Source organism: Sebastes umbrosus, chromosome 23 (genome assembly GCF_015220745.1).
Source record: "Sebastes umbrosus isolate fSebUmb1 chromosome 23, fSebUmb1.pri, whole genome shotgun sequence".
In the NCBI taxonomy this organism is placed as follows: Eukaryota; Metazoa; Chordata; class Actinopteri; order Perciformes; family Sebastidae; genus Sebastes; species Sebastes umbrosus.
Window position 1 is genome coordinate 9,663,395 of NC_051291.1, and position 13,689 is coordinate 9,677,083.

General features: G+C 36.8%; 1 protein-coding gene and 1 long non-coding RNA gene across 3 annotated transcripts; one reads left to right on the top strand and one right to left on the bottom strand.

Annotated features, from left to right (window-relative positions):
• The first annotated feature begins 699 nt into the window (after positions 1-699).
• Positions 700-1,310, top strand: LOC119482808. The gene is made up of 2 exons (XR_005205550.1): positions 700-814; positions 885-1,310. It is a non-coding gene; the product is annotated as an uncharacterized LOC119482808 (long non-coding RNA).
• Positions 927-10,759, bottom strand: LOC119482807 (methionine aminopeptidase 2-like). 2 transcript variants are annotated; one of them, XM_037760687.1, is made up of 11 exons: positions 10,542-10,759; positions 6,601-6,702; positions 6,411-6,473; positions 6,100-6,202; positions 5,575-5,736; positions 5,099-5,280; positions 2,954-3,048; positions 2,770-2,866; positions 2,399-2,502; positions 2,077-2,192; positions 927-1,976 (listed from the first exon to the last, which is right to left on the bottom strand). In XM_037760687.1, exons 1-11 carry the CDS (start codon positions 10,714-10,716, stop codon positions 1,724-1,726), a joined length of 1,452 nt encoding a protein of 483 aa, XP_037616615.1. In that variant the 5' UTR covers positions 10,717-10,759; the 3' UTR covers positions 927-1,723. The 2 variants fall into 2 exon arrangements, with proteins under 2 accessions (XP_037616615.1, XP_037616616.1); XM_037760688.1 differs by having other exon boundaries at positions 1,724-1,976; positions 6,601-6,696; positions 10,542-10,716.
• Between the last annotated feature and the right edge of the window lie 2,930 nt (positions 10,760-13,689).

The following is a 13,689-nucleotide window of genomic DNA, read 5'->3' on the forward strand; positions in this document are numbered from 1 at the left end:
AATGAAAAACATACATAAATAGATGAAAACAAAACAAATGTAAAAAAATATATATTTAAAAAATATAAAAAAATAAATTAAAGTATGCACTGTAATAAAATCCGTCACTATTTTGTGACAGTTTACACACTTTTATCTTATATATATTAATCTATTTAAACATGGAATTAAATCAAGTAATAAGACAGTAAAGAATGAAAAACAAATAGATTCAAATATATATATAAAAATTATAAATAAATAAATAAAAGTATACTTATAAAATTCATTACTATTTTGTGACAGTTTGCACACTTTATTTAATTTTTTTGCATATATTTTATTTTATTATTATTTATAAGTGTTTTATTTATTCATGTTTTTCCTTGACTGACTGATTACTTAATTTAATTTAATTAATAAAAATATCGAGCCCTGGTTTGAGGCAATATGGGACTAGGATGAGTGTTGCAAGAATATGTAAACTACCTGTCCCTTTATAAATGTACTGTTGTACGATACCTTTGTGTCAGTAAAAAAATTTAATATAAAAGATGTGTAATCGAAAGAAAAAGATTAATCAGATTAATAATTAATATAATCACTAATTGCAGCCTAAATCTGAACTGCTGAAGTAAATATAAAGTGAAACTACTGGCTTTAGCAATGATAAATTAAGTCTAAATTTAACACACAAAAGCTGCAACAACAGAAAGTTACAGATGTAGTTTTGAGCTTTCTCTTCTAACTCTCAAGAAAGCAAATAACCACTTTGTTTGTTAAAAATCGACAAAACAATTAATCGATGATTAAAACTGATGCTTTAAATTTTTTTGTAAATTATTCAACTAATAGTTTCAACTCTAGTTTAATTATATTCAATAATCTCAGTTTAGTGTTGTTAGATTAGATTTCTTGTTATTAGAGACACCAGAAGAGGACAGGTCCACAATGAGCAAAATCATTTTAATCAACTTTTTTTTTTCTTACAAAAACATTATCAGGGAGTTCAAAATGAAGCGTTTTTAACTGGGGAACAAACAGTGGCAGTGACGACTTCAAAGATATTTTACAAATATCAGAGAAACGACGACTAGAGTGCCAGAGTGCAGAGTTCCCTCCCTGTTGCAACAGAAGCCAAACATACAGCTGCAGATGCACGGCGCTCGTATGAAGATTTATTACGACGACGCACTCTGAACTTTAAGTGTTAGAGGAGTTGTCTGTTTGCACAGATTTCTGGCCATGCATCGGCCTAACCACATCTTTAACCCGTCAGTAACATTTGTGCTGAATTGAAGTGGAACACTAAAGCACTGGAGGCTCAGAGTGGAGCCATGGAAAAGTGAAAATGAACGGGAGGCTTACGGGGTTTCCCCACGCTCACCGTCTCTTTGAATACTGGGGTGCACTAGCTTCAGCAGCAGCTTAAATAAACCTTTGACAGTTTTAATATTTTGTAAAATGAGGTCCGCAGGAAACGACGATACGTCCTCCGACAGAATCGTGTTGGCTTGTTTACAATTTATTCAGCTGTGGTTGATGAGAGAAAACTTAGAAAGCCATTCCTTCTTCCTTGCAAACTGTGAGTGGTGCATTGTGGGTAGAACACAGCAGCGTTTTGGCATCCCTCAAAAGCTGTTCTCCTGTTTTAGAAGCTCTTTTCTGTTGAAGAAGAAGTAGCTAACGGGGTCTGGGGGGTGCTGTGTGGTGGAGGTGGCGGGGGGGGTGTGCTGTCGGAGTATCAGTAGTCGTCTCCCCGGCTCACCACCTCCTTGCAGGTGGGCCTGAGCAGGATGGTGTGCTCGAACTGAGCGGTGTAGCAGCCCTTTGTGTCACAGAGGGGTGGGTATGGAGCCACGATGCCCAGATCGCACAGGTTCTTCAGAGCCATCAGGTACTTAGTCTCGCCCAGACGGTCCAGCCAGCGCCGGCAGAACGCCAATGTGCCGAAGTTCTCGTTGATGACATTGAGCAGGTGCTTCGCTCTGGGCAGCCTGGAGAGGAAGAAGGGAAGTAAAAACGTCATCAAAATGTTAACAACACTAACATGCAATAACAGGTGCATGTTTTGTGAACAGGCAGACAGACTCTTACCTGATGGGGATGTGGCCGTAGGCAAAGTTTTTCATATAGTGAGAGCACTCCATGTCATCGTGGACCATTCCTTTACCCGTGCTGCCAAATGTCTCGATGGCATAAACTTCTCCTTCCTGCAGGATGAAAACATGTCAATAACAGGACGACTGCTGAATCTGAAAAAGCCTCCGAAGGCCTTAAAAAGTCTCACATACAGCTACAATTTTACTTTCACAGAAAGAGAGATCATAACAACAATTCTGGAAAATGCAAAAAATCTGAGCCATAATATTCCAACACATATAGTGAGAACGATGACGGTGATAAACGGTGAATTCACCTCCATTCTCGTTGCTTCTCCTCCTTTAACGATGGGCACCGTCTTGCCAGCGTGTATTCTGTACTGACCGATCGAATGACCGTTCAGGTTTCGGATCGGCTTCACTGGAACAGAACAAACAAGTTTCAGAAATTAGTACTGTTCGAAAATCAAGTTATTGAAACCAAGATTCAGGTCTCTTTTTAATCAAACCGAGTGCTAGGTCTTCTCTTGTTTTTTTTTTTTTTAAATCAAAACATAACTAATCAACATTTAAGTAAATCGATCAAACTCTGGAGACTCCCAATATTAAAAAGGACTCTGAGATAAAGACCAAAATAACTTTATAGGGACATCTCTACTGTGCAGTGTGTGTAGATATAAGAATTTACCTTGGTATGTTTTGCCATCAAGCTCGACCTCGTAGGCCTCCATCACTTCTTGAATCGCCTCTCCGACGTCACACAGACGCACATCGATGCCGGCGTGCTGCAACAAACAAACAGGAAATGATGAGCTTCAGGCGGCGTACAGATGAAACCCATCAGACTGAGGTTGTGTCTGCGTTCGTCATACTTTGATTCCAGTATTGGTGGCGTCTCTCACAGCCTCCAGCAGCTTGTCGTACTTTGGATTAAATGTGACAGTGAAGGCACAGTCAATGATTCGCCCTGCAAACAGACACCAAGCAGAAAGCAGAGCAGCTTTTAGTTCATGTATTCCAACTAAGCTTGTTTTGCCTCTTGTCAAACCTCCAGCAGCAGAGTATCAGCAAAGCAGATGGAAATTTGGTTTTGGCCTCATTTTAAATTAAGCAGCATGTTTTTCTTAACGTGTAATCGCTGTTCTGTGTATCTAAATGTGAATTTGTTGTGACCTTTTTCACAGCAGATATTTTAGTTTGTATTAGCAGAAAAAGCACAACAGGTGAAACTAATTTCATTAACAATGGCTCCGTTCTATCAGTGAGTCCTGACAGTGAGCCAGCATGAACAATACCAGCAATAGCCTGGAACCAGCTCACCTAAATGTCATGCAGTTATTCATTTGTTAATGACACCTGTGCTTTTCCTGCTATGACTTGCCAACATATCTGCTGAGAAAAAAGTTGAAGTTCAGTGGATATTTAGGGGGTTATCATGTAACAATATACTCCTGTACTCCGCCACTGAAAATTGGTGCGATAGACCTTTTTCACACAGGACATTTAGACGTGTCACAGTAGGAAAAGCACAGGTGTAAACAATCAAATTAATAACGTCTGTATTCCTTTACATCGTTAATGTTATCAGTAACACCTGTGCTTTTCCTTCTGTGACACCGTGACTGTGCATCGTTGTAAACTAATCGTTCATCTGTGGTTCGGTGCCGGTGGCACGGCAATACCTGTCCAAATGAGCTCTCAAAATTCATTATATTATAATAAACATTATATATGATGAACATGTATTGATAAATAATGAAAACAGTATTGCTTTCCGATGCAACCCACAGGGGCTCGGACCGATAGCCTTCTGAGGCTGCATTACACACGGGCACTGCCGGAGAGGCAGTGCGTAAAGTACGAAGACATCAGCCTCGAAACGCCGCCATTTAGGGGGACATACTGGCTACACTTGCACACACACAGAGGGATGATGAGAGGAGATGCTGAGCGCAGACAGAGGCGTGTGTGCACCGTCCACACGAGGTGTAAAATCAGCACTCGTGGACTCATCATGACACATTTTGTTAGAAAAAACATGCGTGGGGGCGACTCTGAGTGTGTGACAGAGAAGATTTGCTGCTTTAATGACACGAGCAGCTGCGGGGCGTCTCTGTGTGGAGCGCTGAGCGCGCGCTGAAGGTTGAGTCACCTGCCACCTAATCTCTATAAACACATTCTGCATTCACATTTAGAATCTGTAGGCAATGGTGCAAGATATTGGTACCGGAGGCGCAGCGTTGACTAATCATTTTTGAGTAGGCTTTGGTTGAATGCAGGTAAACAGTCCGTGTGGAGAGCAAAGAGGCGGAACGCAGTGTCTGAAATACAATCTCTGAACCCACTCGCTATATAATATAAATAAAAACATTTCCACCATAACTTGGTGCATAAAAATTCAGTATTTGATGCTCAGAATTTCCTGGGCGTATTAAAGCCGTGGCAATGCCGCCGTAGTGCAGTCAAAGTATCTCCAGCTCAGACAAGCTTGCTGGTTTTAGTCCAATCTGATCAAACTTTACTGGTTATAATTGAGAGCTTTTGACAGGAATTGATCATTGTTATCGGGTGAAAAAAAAGAGATAAATCTCCCACGATTAATCGACTACTGACTAGTTGTCGTGAATGCCATAGTACATGACATTACAGCTAACCCTTTTGCAAATCATTATCCAGTGTGCATGTTTTTTTTCTTTCAGGCAGCCATTTGCTTCCATTTATATCTTTAAAAAAGTTGGGTTATCAATCACACTTAAAGTCTGAAGTTGCATAATTAGACTCAAATCAATCTGCACTTAAATGTTTATACAGTAACATTATTACTGATTCAAACTGTTGTCAAGTTTCTGACAATTGATTTTCATTTCATAATGAATGTGAACCATTATCTGCCTGAAGTGTAAATCTTTAGTAGCAGCTACTCCGTCTATTATGGATTTATAGAGTGGTCGTTGAATGCATTGCTTTTCAACATCAGCACAAAGTGTAGTTGAAGCAGCACTTAATTCCTGCGTTACCGTTGATGTGCGTGCCGAAGTCGATCTTGCAGACGTCGTCGTACTGCAGGACTGTGGTGTCTCCGGCGTTGGGAGTGTAGTGGGCAGCACAATGGTTCAGGGAGCAGCCGGTGGGGAAGGCCAGGCCGGCGTTCAGCTTGTCCTCCTTTATCAGCTTACGAGAGCAGTCCTCCAATCGCTCACTGGGGGGAAGGATGGGAGATGAAATGAGATTAAAGGGGAAACAAAATAGTATTCATCAGAGGAAATTAGCTCTTTTTCTTACTTTGATTTTGGGGAAAATCACATTTTGAAACAATAGTTTGACGCTTTCTGGGATGTAAATAGGTGGTATAATTGTGTAGTGACAACCATCACTGGATTACTTTTATACAGAAGAAATCTTTCTTATATGATTTCTAAGCACATTTATGGACGTTTATTCAAGAGATAATGATATCCCCGGAAAGTGTAAGCAGTGATAAACGCAGCCTCACCAGATTTCGATCATGGTCATGCCGGGTTTCATGAAGCCGCGGACGTGCTGGCGGACTTGTCTGTGGGCCTCTGCTGCCTGTCTGAAGTCGCTCCACATCTCCTCGTTGGCTCTTTCCATCACGCGCTTCTCCTCAATGGTCATGCGCCACACTGCGCTGCGACTGGGAGAAGAAAATAACAACAACAACACGTTTTTATTTTGGTGGAAACCCGGCTTATATGGCATAATTTAAGCGAAAATGCTTCACAGGAAGAAAAAAAGGAGAAAAGAGAGATAAAAGAGATAAACAATACAAATGCAACAAGCAGAATTGTGTACAACCTGCATATTTTATGTATAAATTAAGAGAAAAGCCAAATAAAACACTTTTTTTTTTCTCAAGATGATCACTGATTTGGTTTCCAGAGTTCGAGAAACAACACCAGCAGAAGCCCAATCTCTCTTTTAGTTCAAACACTATTGATGAAGCATGAAGGAAACCAGCCCAAATACTAGTAGAGGTGTAGGTGTGTGCTCTTCTTACCTGTCCTGTAAGATGGGGTATTCACACTCCTCTCCGAAGGGGAATACTCCAGTTGGGAATAAATCACAGATGGGCACAGATGGAGGATCAGTCTGAGATTTGGCTGCAAGGAAAAAAGAAAACATCAAACTGACTCTGTGTTTGAATTCAGGACGACAAACATGACGCAATGAAACTTCAACTGGGGACGTGATTGTTCTCCTCAGCTGTGAGATTATAAAACATTCAGGGATATTCTTCACAACACTGCAGCATGAAAAAAAAACCCATCTTGTTGCAGCACTAACTGATTATAATGTAAGTCAACTCACGTCCTTTCTTCTTCTTTTTCTTCTTCTTCTTTTTCCCTGCCGCGTTTTCGCCATCATCTCCATCTGTGCAAGTAAAGATACTGCTGTTACGCCAACCACCAACTGTAGAGCTCACATGTGATGTGTCCACATTGTTTTAGTAAGAAGATGATGTGTGTTTACTGTGTTATATCAGGCGTTAGACAATCACCTTCCTCGCCGTCCTCCTCTTTCTCTTTGTCTTCTATCGCCTGCTTCTCCAGCTGTTTGGTCACTTCGGCCACTCCATCACCCTCCGCCTCAGCGACTGCAACAGCGAGAATATCATCAACAACAAGCATAAACAGTTCAATAAGCAATCAGCTGGCAGCGGGCAAAAAGCTGCTGTATCAGCACAAGCAGCAGGAAGTAGAGGGCGATGTGGGAAAACAAAAAGGGATACAGACATTAATTGTTATATCAGCTTCATCATTTCGAGCAGATCTTTTAAATATGTTCACAGCAGCTAAGAAAGCTTATATGGATCAAAAAGCTTGGGACAGAATAATTCCTATACAAACGCTGTTTAAATAATTTGTTTATAGTAATCAAGTAGTTTGCTTACAGTGTTCATTTTGGGTCATTTCATACATTGCTGCTCTCCAACTGGATACCTGAGGCCAATGTTGCGTGCATATTGATATCATGACGGGAAAAAGAAAGCCATTTTCTCTGAATAAAAAACAAATGCGCACAGGGAAAGCACGTGTGGGTGAAGCCGCCCACGTCAAGTGGATTGATAACGCCTGGTCACGAAAGTAAAACTCTGTCATCCGGCTCCTCGGCACCGCAGCGCCAGCAGTCTCACACCCGTCTCCCTCCATGCCGCTGCCGGGTGAGAGAACGAGGAGCCTCGGCAAAGGGGCGCCGTACATCTGCATGCAGGCTTGCGCCACAGAGCCGGCCAAAAATGGCAACGGCTCACCCTCGGTGAGGGAAAAGGCGGAAGAACTGGCAGCGAGCCAGTAAATAGCAAAACAGTCCGTTTCATAACTTCATGTAATAAATATACAAATGTCAATTAGATGGTAATCTGCATTAGAAATGATGCATAACAACAACAACTCAGTTGTAATAATCATCCGCTTATAGTGATCAACTTGACCCGGACAGACGGTATCACTATAAGCGGTTTCCACTGTACCTCACCTGAGGATCTACCAATACAAGGTACCAAGTTTAAATCTTGGTGAGAAATATTCGAAGGTATTCGATGCTCCCAAATAAATATAATAAATAATATTGAGGGTATTGTGCTGAGGTTTGATAGTAGTACATTAATTACTGCTTGCTCATGGTTGCAGCTGCTTTAACCAACCATTATGGATGTAAAGAGCGTCTTTAAAGAGTCAACATCAGCAAAAATATGGCTGAGTCAGCTGCAGAAAGTCGAGTTAGTTGACACAATGCTATCTACAATTCTGCAGAAATCACTTCAACCCAAACACCACGCCTCTCTCATGTTAGATTAAAGGGGTGAGGCACTCAACTTCCAACTGTTTTTCTATTTCTCCACAGTTGTAGTAAAAGCATTTACATACAGTTAGTAAACAGGGCACATTGTTTGGATTAAAAAACATGGCACAATGTATGTCAATGGAGAGAATAACATATACCATGAAAAACAAACTGGGTGTTTATGAGGAAATATGGAAATCATTTAATGATTTCATAAAAAGTAATGATATTGGTGAGCTAATTAAGATAGGATACGTACAAATTCACAATAGTGGTAGACCCTCAGAAGGGAATGGATTCTTGTTTTTGAAAATCTTTTTATTTTCTAGATATTTATTTTCTGTTTATGTGTATCTTCTTTGTTAGAGGTGCCATTTAACTGTTCAATTGTATGATTGATACTGTGAAGCTGTATGTTGATTTTGGCCCTGTAAGAAAGGGAAAAGTTAAGAGAGAACGGGTGGGTGTGTGTGGTATGTTATGTTTGTTAAAGTAAATCTTGTATTGAATATATTGCATAATAATGCTGATGTTTGTATAACAAAAAAAAACAATAAAGACATTGTTAAAAAAACCAAAAAAACAACATGGCACATTGTTATCATGCATAAACCTCCTTTAAATGGTCCAGGGGTTTTTATCTATAAGCTATGAACATTTGACATTTAGTAAAAATATCTCCCTTTAATTGAGTTTGGTCCTAAAAGTGTATTGGGTTCATAATGTTTTGATGTGGTTGATTTATTAAAATAAATCATCCTTTGGGTGTTCTTTCCTTACATAACAACTCTGGCAAAATTACGAAACAGGAAAACTTGGCTGAGGCTCAGAGCAGTCTGGTGGTGAGAACAGGGACTAAAAGGAGCATTTAGATCAGCAGATTCTTGTGTTTCTCTTAAAATAAACAGTATATTAGCTTTAGTATGAGCTGTGTTAAATGTCACAGCTCCTGGATGCAGCTCTGACTGGAGCCTGGTGTGTTTTATAAGGCCTGACAGGCAGCAACAACCACCCACACTGCCCTCAACCCGCATGGCTAATGAAGAGCAGCAGCAAGTCAGCCATGCTTCAACACCACGATTCCGGTCTGACTTTCAAAATAAAACATCAGATTGTTACGAAATTAACACAAAATACAACATTTGCAAGGCATGACTTGCAAAAGTGAGACACTGACAATCTGATTAATATTATAGTTAATACTGAATTGTACAATGATTTTTTTTAATTGATTATATGTATATATATATATTTTTTATGTGTATATGTGTATGTATGTATATATGTATACAGTATATATATATATAAATAGATTTTATTTGATTTTATTGTTTTAAATTTTATTTCTTTCACTTGTGTATATTCTTTTTACTTATATATCTATTTTTTGTATATAATATGTTTTTCCTGTATCTATACTGGCTTATTTTATATTACTATTAGGTTTATTAAGTTTCTTTGTACCGAGAATGTTATTATTGGGGACGTTTGTTCTGTTGTTTTAAAATGAACAAAAAAACAATAAATATAATATTGAAAAAAATATATATATTACAGTTAATCAATTAATTAATGTAATTCTTCTAAGTGGTTGCTCAAGTGTCATGTCAGCCAAAATATGGACAACCAAATGGAGTTTGCAATATCAATATTCTATATTTCATATGTGCAATAATGCAAATTAATTCAGTCTGTGTACTATTATATTTTATATATTTACTTATTTATTATATCATTATTGTTTGCTTACTATTATATCTTGTTTTGTTTTGATGTCTCTGTTGTCTGCACTGTACCCTTTGATGCTGTAATTCTGCAAATTTCTTAGGATTTCTCTTATCTTATTTAAAAATAAAATTCTGACAAATAAGGTATGCTATTTTTGTAAATATCACCCAGAAAGATACATTTATTTAAAAAAATAATATTTATATACAATTATATATTTATATACAATTATATTATAATTATTATTATGGTCATTTATACTCAAATCATTTAATATTATTAGCAAAACACCATTTATATTTCAAAATTCAAAATCCTTATTTGTTGTTTTTCATTAATGGAAACACAATCTTCTATTCAAACAATACGAAGGCTGCTATAACAATTAAAATGTGCTATTTATTTATGTTTTCATGTAAAAGAAAAAAATAAATATATAATATATACATATAATACAAACATAAATATTCCTGATCTCTGTTATCGTGTATTATTTATTATTATTTATTTATTTAATTAAATTTAGTGAAGAAAAATTAAATAAAACTCCAAACAAATCCGTATTTTCTGTCTGTATATTATTCCGACTTTTATAACAACCACAACCCTATTTATTTATTATAATTGATTATTTATTTTTATTTTAACCCTATTTATCTATTAGTATTTTAGAACAAACATATTTTCCAAATATCATCCAATGGACTGATTACTATTTCATGATCCATATAATTTATATTCAGCTCAACAAATTGTTGAGTAAAAAAAAAAGTTTTCCTACTAGTGCAGACTTGTCCACCTTTTATTGTGAAGGTGACTTCCGGTTTGGTCCATGCTAACAGCGGCTAACTAGTTAGCTCTAATAGGTACCATTAGCTCCAGCTAGCCTGTTAGCCTGTTAGCATGAAGCTGCTCTCTGAGTCTCACCTGTCGTTGCTGCTTTGCTCTTCTTCTTCTTCTTCTTCTTCTTCTTCGCCGTCTCTCCCACCGGGTCCGCCTCCTCCCGGTCCTCCTCCGCCTCTCCGTTCAGCTCCCGCTCCGGTACCACCGGGCTCTGGTCCGGGTTCTGGTCCACTACCTGCTCCTGAACCACGTCCGCCATGATCAGAGGCGCTGCTGGGAAAGGAAGTGGAGAGAGCGAGAGGGAGAGCTGCTGCGAGGGCTGCTGCCTTCAGGGACACTCTGGTGTTCTCACTACTGTTATCAATAATAATATTATTATGATTCAATAAGTTAAATATGTAAGTAATGAATTGGTATTGTGAGTAAGTTATATTATAAGTAATTAATTGGTATTCTGGATTGATAACAAATTTATATTTTGATAATGATAATTATATCAGTATTTTGGGTATAAGAATAATGTATATATATAAGATAAAGATAAGATAAGATGAACCTTTATTAATCCAAGGAGGGAAATTCAGGTGTCAAAGCAGCAACATCAGCAAACAGAGTTAATCACAGGAGAGGTAAAGGTATACAAAAATTAACAGTGTGTTTATAGTGAGTGTGTGAGAGTTTAAGCTGCAGGAGTTTCTGGAGGAAATGGACTCCTGATGAGTTTGTGACTGATAATCATAGAAAGGTTGTTTATTCTGAGAGAAGTCTTGAAGGACTCTGTTGGTGTCTGAAGTCTGAACGTGTTTCCAGCTGTTGTTAGACATTTGGGTTAATGTGATCTAAAGTTCAGTGAATCAGTGAACATCTGCCCTCTGATAAAACACCAGCTGCTGCTGCAAAACATCTACATTTTTTAGGGCTGCCAAAGTTAACATGATAATAATGCATGTTTGTTATGCTAAATGCAGTACCTGTGAGGGTTTCTGGGCAATACTTGTCATTATTTTGACAATAATAGAGATATAAAAGATATAGAGTGAATGGGTGAACATAGTGTGTACAGTCCGTCAATAAATAAATGTAGAATGTGCAATAAATAAATAAATAAATGTAATATGTACATATGTGCAGTCATATATGTATATATATATATGTATATATATATATGTATATGTGGTATGCAGTGTGCGCATGTAGTGCAATGTGCGGTGTATGTATATATATATATATATGTATGTATGTATGTATATGTATATGTATATGTATATGTTTGTGTATGTATGTGTGTATGTATGTATTGCATGTGCATATTGTATATTATAAATTGTATAATATATATAATAATTGTATAATACACAGCATCCGACCATGCATACATTATTCTTATACCCAAAATCAAATATCTACAAATTTGCATTATTCTTTACAGAAAAAAAAAGGATTTTACTTGATCTTTTTTAAAAGAGAGGTTGGAACGTACATCATGTAAACAAGATATAGATGATACTCATTAAATTCATAGAGAACAGTTGTTCTAATGATCCCTGGGGTGGCCAAGATCCATTTGTGGCAAAATACAACATTTTTGTATATTTTGTAATAATTAAGGTTCTTATTATGTTATAATGCAGGTGTAATTTCAGTCTATATTGTGCGTTTAGTGGTGCATACGGTATTACCAATTTCCAATTCATTACTTATAATATAACTTACTAATTTATTCAATTATTACTTTATAACAGAGACACTTTCAAGGAAGCATTAAAAGAGTATCTAATGCAATTAACTGCCTGAACGAGCTGTTAATTATTTTTCTGGCGTGCTGATATTCTATTTATTTGTTTTGTTTTATTTTTAAATATGTACACCTCACTGCATGGAATTTGCTGGCATATTTTTTTTATATAAGGTAATGTGAGTACAGTGATTTTTGTATGAGATGTTTGAATGTAAATAATGTATATAGTTGTTGTTGCAGTTGCCCATTTTTACCCTGTTGGTAATCCAGCTTTGGCTGCTTTATTTTTCTGTTTTCACTATTAACTGTTTTGCACAAATTAAATGTTTTGGGTTTTTTTGTGCAAAACTGCATCAAAAAGTACATTATATGTTAAAGTTTGTGTTGTCTTCTTCATTCTGCTCTAAATACAATAAACAAAGTGCTACTTATTGATTCAATTTTATTCTTAAATCCTACCAAAAACATTTGATAACATTCCTAATTGGACTTCTAAATTCTAGGAAACTAGATTCCGAGTTTAATGTGAGCACTTGAAGGCAGCACAAAGTAAAACATGCTGAATCAGCTGAAGGGGAGTTCCTGCACTGAGGGAGCCTATTCAGGAAATAACCTGTGGAGAGGTATAAATACACAAATAAACTGCACTGATTACATGATAATTAATATCATGTAAATATCAGAGTTGTAGCATTAACTAGGGTAAAAAAATTAAATTAAATTAAAGCTGTGATATGTAAGCAAAATAAATAAAACTAATACATAACATTATTTTTTTTTACATAAAGCTCATTTTTACATACAAATATCTGCAGCAAAAATCCTGCATTATTGCCAAAAACATCTGTGGCAGTCACAGAACTGACCACTAGGTGGCAAACCTATAACATTTAATAATCTAGGAAAAATAATGTCACTAATAAAATAAATTAAAGCTGTGATATAAGAGCAAAATAAATAAAACAAACGTCTAAAATAATAAATAACATTATTTTTTTTACATAAAGCTCATTTTTACATACAAATATCTGCAGCAAAAATCCTGCATTATTGCCACAAACACCTGTGGCAGTCACAGAACTGACCACTAGGTGGCAAACCTATAACATTTAACAATCTAAGAAAAATAATGTCACTAATAAAAAAAAATTAAAGCTGTGATATGTGAGCAAAACAAATAAAACAAACATCTAAAGTAATACATAACATTATATATTATTTTTACACACAAATATCTGCAGCAAAAATCCTGCATTATTGCCACAAACACCTGTTGCAGTCCCAGAACTGACCACTAGATGGCAAACCTATAACATTTAACAATCTAAGAAAATAATGTCACTAATAAAGTTGTGTGGTGCTTTATATTTAGAAGCATTTATGCCACTTGATGCACATTTGTACAAGAGAATTTTCAATATGGGTGGCTTCAGTGGGAGTCAAATCCTTAGCTGATGTGTTTAAATGTCAGAGGTAGAGTTACTGAAATATGGT

Coding starts and splice junctions, on each gene's coding strand:
- LOC119482807 (XM_037760687.1), bottom strand. CDS start 10,716: ATGGCGGACGTGGTTCAGGAGCAGGTAGTGGACCAGAACCCGGACCAG. Junction 6,703..10,541: donor GAGCAAAGCAGCAACGACAG/GTGAGACTCAGA, acceptor ATATTCTCGCTG/TTGCAGTCGCTGAGGCGGAG. Junction 3,049..5,098: donor CTTCGGCACGCACATCAACG/GTAACGCAGGAA, acceptor GTCTGTTTGCAG/GGCGAATCATTGACTGTGCC.